This window comes from Parasteatoda tepidariorum, chromosome 1 (assembly GCF_982258835.1).
Source record: "Parasteatoda tepidariorum strain Cologne lab strain chromosome 1, Ptep-v5.0, whole genome shotgun sequence".
Taxonomy (NCBI): domain Eukaryota; kingdom Metazoa; phylum Arthropoda; class Arachnida; order Araneae; family Theridiidae; genus Parasteatoda; species Parasteatoda tepidariorum.
In genome coordinates, this window is record NC_141755.1 from 44928515 (window position 1) to 44934880 (window position 6366).

Genomic DNA, 6366 nt, shown 5'->3' on the forward strand with positions numbered 1-6366 from the left:
ATTATTTTTAGATGTCTTATTTGTGTTTTGTAATTAAAAATTAATTTTTTTAAATACTATAACATTTTACATTCTAGTGTTAAATTTACAACTTGCAATATTTTGTAATCCCATTTCTATGTGAACAAGTGACTTATTTTCATAAATATATTATTCAACATGATACATAAGTAGCTAAAATGGCGATTAGAGATGGAGTACACAAAGTTTTAGAAAAGGGCCCCGGCAAAAATTTGAGCCCCAGGGCCCCAAAGGGTGAAGTTACGGCACTGGTCCCATGAAATATTATTCGGAACATTCTTTTTAGTAAGGTTCGTTAAAGGTAGAACTATTTCAGAAAAATTTTGGATATATTCTCTATAATAGCTCACCAGCCCTAATAGACTTCTAACTTCCTTTTTGGTGGTAGGCTTAGACAAATTTTGGATGACTTCTACTTTTTCAGGATCTGGAGAGTGAGTGCCAGAACCTATTATATGGCCTAAGAACTTCACGTGACTCTTTCCGAAATCACACTTTTCTAGATTTGCGGTTAGACCAATACTTCGCAGAGTTTGAACCACCTGGTCGATGTGGTAGAGATGTTCATCCCAGGATCTAGAAAATATCGCCACATCATCAATATATGAGCGACAGTAGCGTCTATGGCGAGCTAGTACTTTATCCATGGATTTCTGAAAGGTACTTCCAGCATTCTTTAAACCGAACGGAAGGACCTTCCATTGGTAATGGCCAGCATGAGTGACAAATGCTGTATATGGTTTGGCGCTTTCCTTCATCGGGATTTGCCAGTACCCTTTCGTTAAATCGATTACTGTTATAAAGTGGGCTTTACCTATTTCAAAAAGTAGGTCTTTTGCGATCTTCATTGGATATGCGTCAGGAACTGTGAAGCTATTCAGAAGTCTAAAGTCAATGCACAGTCTAACGCTACCATCCTTTTTTGCAACGCATACCACAGGATGTGCCCATTCACTGTCACTGGGTTCTATTAGATCCCATTCTAGTAATTCTTTAACTTGGCGATCAACTTCGTCTTGTAGCGAAATGGGGACACGATAGGGTTTTAATCTCTTCGGACTGCAGTCTGCTGTAACTCTTATGTCATGACCATCGACATGGGCTTGACCTGGTTTGCTACTAAAAACATCGGTGTATGATTTTAACACATTGAATAGTTCCTTTCGCTGGTAATATTTCAGGTCACCTTTCATATTTTGCAAGTGGGTCCATAAGTCTTCAGTAGATTTGTCCATAAGATCCGCTGGTGCATAGTGGATATCTCCAAAGTCTTCATCTTGGTCGAAAATGATACCAATATGATCCACTCGAACAATATAAGGCCTTAATTTATTTATGTGGAGTTCCCTTATACTCCCGTTTTCCATTTCGACTTTGGCAGAGTGAGGTCTGGTAAGTTCGATTACAGTAGCTGGTCCTTGCCAAGTACTGAGCAATTTGTGAGATGACGATGGAATTAGCACAAGGACTTTGTCCTCAACATTCAAAGTCTTATCCTTAGACCGTAAGTTGTATCTTGATGTGTATCCGTCTTGAGAGATTTTGGAGTTTTCAGCTGCAATGTCATGAGCTTTTCTTATTTTTCCGATAAGATCATGTAGGTAAGTTTCAATTGAGCGGGATGCAGTGACTGGAACGCTACGTTCGCCTGTCCAGATCTCTTTCAATAAGGATAAAGGTCCCGGTGGCAGTCTTCCATACACCATCTGGAAGGGAGACAAACCAGTGGTGCTATGTGGCACTTCCCTGTAGGCAAACAGAAGATAGGGAAGGTGTAGGTCCCAATTTCTTCCATGTTCCTGGATATTTTTATTCATCATTTCTTTTAAAGTCCTATTCCATCGTTCGACAGCACCCATACTCTCGGGGTGTCCGGGAGTGGAAAATCTGGGACATACGCCAAGTAAGTCTTCAAAAGATCGGGTGAGTTTGGCTGTGAAATTAGTTCCCTGATCGGAACAAATCATTTTCGGAAATCCGGTTTGAGAAAAAATCTTCATCAGGACGTTGCATGTGGTCTTTGCACTTATTTCTCTAACAGGGATGGCTTCTGCCCATCTAGTGCATAAATCAATTGCACATATCACAAACCGATGACCTCTTCTGGATGGTGGTTCTAACGGTCCAATGCAATCAACACTCCATACTTCAAAGGGTGTTTCTGGTCTGACGATAGGTTGGATTGGAATTCTATCTTTATATGTGATTGTTCTCTTCAATTGACATTCCTTGCAGCTTTCACAGAACTTCTTAACGTCTTGTTTGATAGTAGGCCAGAAGAATGAATATTTAATTCGTTGAGTTGTCTTTTTCTCACCGAGGTGACCAGCAAGAGGAATTTCATGAGCCATTCTCAGAACTTCTGTTCTTTTCTCTAAGGGTAACACAACTTGTTTGATGTTTTCGCCACAAATATTTTCCGAGTGAAGTAGAATTTCGTTTTGAACTGTATAAGCATTTCTGTTCCTTTTCGCCCATTCAAAGCATTTTTCTAGACTCTCATCTTGTTCTTGAAGAGTCTTAAAATCCAATTTAGTGTCATTTTCCATTCTTGCATTCTTAATGTCTTTTTGTGAAATTTGGGTAATGACAGCACAATTTGAAGTATTTTCTTTCAATGGTGATGGTTCGTCGCTAGAGTCTTCCCCCTCTGAAGAGGTATTCCATTGAAGATTACTGTGACAAAGCTCAATATTTTCACACAGTATCTCATAAACTGAAGAACTTAGCAGCAAATCGGTTACCAGCTTCTTTGAAACAGCACAGGTGATAGGTACACTACCATGAAGTTCGTCATTTATTTTCATTTGGAAAATTTTCAGTGGAGTGACTTCGCTTTCTCCGAAAGCAGAAGATATCTCTATTTTACTTTCTCCTTCACAAGGTATGTCGGCGACTAACTTCTCGCGGACTACCGATATCTGGGCTCCTGTGTCTACAATGCCATTTAGAACCACGTTTCCGCATTTAACTCTGACGAGTTTTAAATCATCTATGTTTCCAGATATATCCACGGATTTTGAGACAGGAATAGAAATCTTGGCAGTTAGCACTTCTGGTTTTTCTTTTTCTAAAGGGAGTGGTGACGATTGGATTAGATTGTTTTGGGCAGTTGTAGGAGTGTTTCTAGGTTGCCGATTTTTAAGGCAAAATCTGGATGTATGGCCTTCTCTTCCACAAGTATAACAAGATAGTTTGGAAAACGACCTCTGTAGTTCATCACTCTTACGGGGTGTATATGCGCTTGATGAGCCCTGTTTGTAGAATGATTTGTTTCTTGAATTTCTTTCTGAAGGTGGAGAACGAGGTCGCCACTTTTCATTAGTTTTGTCTTTTGAGGGAATTCCAGTAGTTTTCCTTGAATCATTACGTACACTGTCATATTCGTCAAGCTTATCCGCTAATTTGGTTGGAGAAACGAAATTTGCCCACTCATCAAGAAGGTGGTCTCTTACTTCATGAGGTATCTTTTTCTTAAGTTGATCAGTGATAATGAGATTTTTTAAACTAGCAAAGTCTTTTATTTCAAGTCCATCAATCCACTCTTCGAAATAATTCGTGATTTCATAACAAAAATCCCTCCACGATTTTTCAGTGCTTTTCTGGTGCATCACAAACTTTTTTCTAAAACTTTCAGGATTCAATTTAAATCTCTTTAATAAGATGGTCTTAATGTATTCGTAGTCTTCAAATTTTTCTTCAGATTCTCTACCAATTAGTTGAATGATTTCAGAAGGCAATCAAGTTAATAAACATGACACCCAGTCTTTAGAATCAATCCCTGTTCTTTTAGCCTGTCTTTCAAATAAAGATAAATAAATCACGATATCATCATCCCTTAACTTGAATTTAGGAATGAGCTTAATTAAGTCAACGCTATGTTGTCCGTATCCATTGGGCGATGAAGTTTGAGTTAGTTGAGTACGGGATTCAATTTCAAGTTTTTTCAACTCAAATTCCATTTGTTCTCTTTTCTGCTGAGCTTCGATTTCGTCCTTCCTTCGCTGTTCCTCAATTTCTTCCTTCCTTCGCTGTTCCTCAATTTCTTCCTTCCTTTTCCTCTCTTCCACAATTGAGAAAAACATTTCTCTGGCAAACGCTTCATCATATGTGTCATTTTGTGTTATTTTGTTTTTTAGTGTTATAATTTTCATACTTGGATCCACATCAATTTCTAATTCGGTGGCCAACGTTATCAAATCCTCCTTTTTACCCTTTCCCAAAAATGCCATGGCTTAAATTTAATAATTCTCAGTCATAAAAAAAAAATTTAACGGAAAAAATTGACTACTTCCTAATTAATATTCCAATAATTTCTTAAAAGAAACACATAAATGAACATCATTCACAAATCTATAGAAAATGTCTATTTTTGACAACCTCACAACGAAATTAACAACCTCAAAATACTGAGAATACTTTGTAATATTCAGTTATCGATTTGTTATATAATAAACCTTATATAACAAACCTTAACACTTATGAACATTTTAAATCAATACTTTGTGTACACTAGATATAATATATACTTTCCTACAAGTTCACAAATTCAAAACATAAAAATTATTTTAACCAAAATAATTATTCTTAGAACAAAAATCAAATTCTACGTGAGAATGAAAACTTTAACTGAATATTTTAAATCATTAAATGCGATAAGAAATTTATAAATAACTTTCGTATAAATTTCTCATTAAAATGTACGAAAACAAAATATATCATACGTATAAAAAAAATTCAACAATGATACAATTCAATATCAAAATAATCAAATAGAATAAAACAAACTCAGTTTTGTATTTTTTTTCTTATTAAAAGACACTTGCCTCTTCTTTCAGAAATAAAAAAAAACATTTTATGCAAAAATAAAAGAATCAAAACAATGGTTTTAGAATGAGACTTCCAAGGTTGGTTGACGCCAAATTATATTCCGTTATTTGATACAACCTATGCTTTTTTTTTGTTTGGTTTAATAAATCTTATTTGATATAAATAATAGATCATTCAGCATTCTTTATTTTTCGAAATACGATTGCAACATTATATTTTATGCTGCTTCCAATAATTTCCCAAACAGAATTTAAAAACCACAATAAATTCAATTTTATCAAATAAAATTTTCAATTACGATACCACGCTATACGTTATGCACTGGCGTGCTTCCAACAATTTCCAAAACAGAACTTAAAAACCACAATAAATTCAATATAATGAAATAAAATTTTCAATTATCTGGGACAAAAATCAAAACAACAAGAACAACCAAATTCTTTTTAGAAATATGCTATCTACGTACTCTGGCGAGTAAAAGAATTCACTTTAGAACACTGGCGTGTTCGTACTCTGACGAGTAAACTAAATTAATGTTCCATGTCGGAACACAAACATTTAATTTCCATTTTGTATAATTTTCGCCCAAATAATTATAATTACTTATTTATGGGAGCATACATTTACAAATATAAAGTGAGCTCTCACCTGGTTTTTGGTTCTGCATCATCTTCGGCGGCTGCGCCAGTAATATTTCGCAGGTTCTTTTTCAGATTTTTCAATGTGAAATGATTTCACCATAAACCTTTCTTGGCATAAACGATTTTATTTAGATGCATTCTTATGCCACGGCACAAACATGAAGTATATAGAAAATAATAGTAATTAATCACATAATCAATGAAACTTCGCGCTCCATCATAGAACATTCCAGTCTTCTCACACCAAGCTAGAGAACAGCCCCCAGCTTCTTTTTTTTTCTTAAGTTTTTTCGTATCTCGCAGCGCCATCTATTGTCGACGATTCTTACACCCTGTGTCGAAACACAGAACAAAAGAGGGAAACACGTGAGTTGAAAGAAGAAAAAATCACTAACATGTTACAAGAAGTGACTTGACTACTAGGGAGGAGAGAACACGCTAGGAACAAGATAATATCTAAGAAAAGAAGGGAATTAAGAAACAGTCGTGGTGAGTATAGGACTACATACCCTCCAACTGCTACGGAATTCCCGTAGTTTCAGAAATCTTCTTTTCAGACGGTAGCAAAATTAATGTCTCAATATTTAAAAAAAATTAATTTTAGCGTAACTTGTCCACTATTACTTATAAAAGTGCAGGCCATATGGCTATATTCTTAAGTTCTGATAAAAGTTTTATGAGAGATCCATTTGCTTTAAAAATTTCTACTTTGGTTCGCTACCACTAGAAAGAATTATTTTCAAAATCTTCATAAGTTGGAGGGTATGGGACTAAATAAAGAAATTGTGTTACTGGCTGGTGGTCAGTAGTAAATAACAATATAAATAGTGATTACTTTTTTTCAAAAATTGAAGATTCTAAACTCTTAAAAAAA

At 35.4% G+C, this 6366-nt stretch overlaps 1 protein-coding gene across 1 annotated transcript; it reads right to left on the bottom strand.

The window, feature by feature from the left end:
• Nucleotides 1–209: 209 nt before the first annotated feature.
• On the bottom strand, nt 210–3632 carry LOC147816427 (uncharacterized). Its single transcript, XM_087154629.1, has one exon. It carries the CDS (start codon nt 3630–3632, stop codon nt 210–212), a length of 3423 nt encoding a protein of 1140 aa, XP_087010755.1.
• Nucleotides 3633–6366: the final 2734 nt, after the last annotated feature.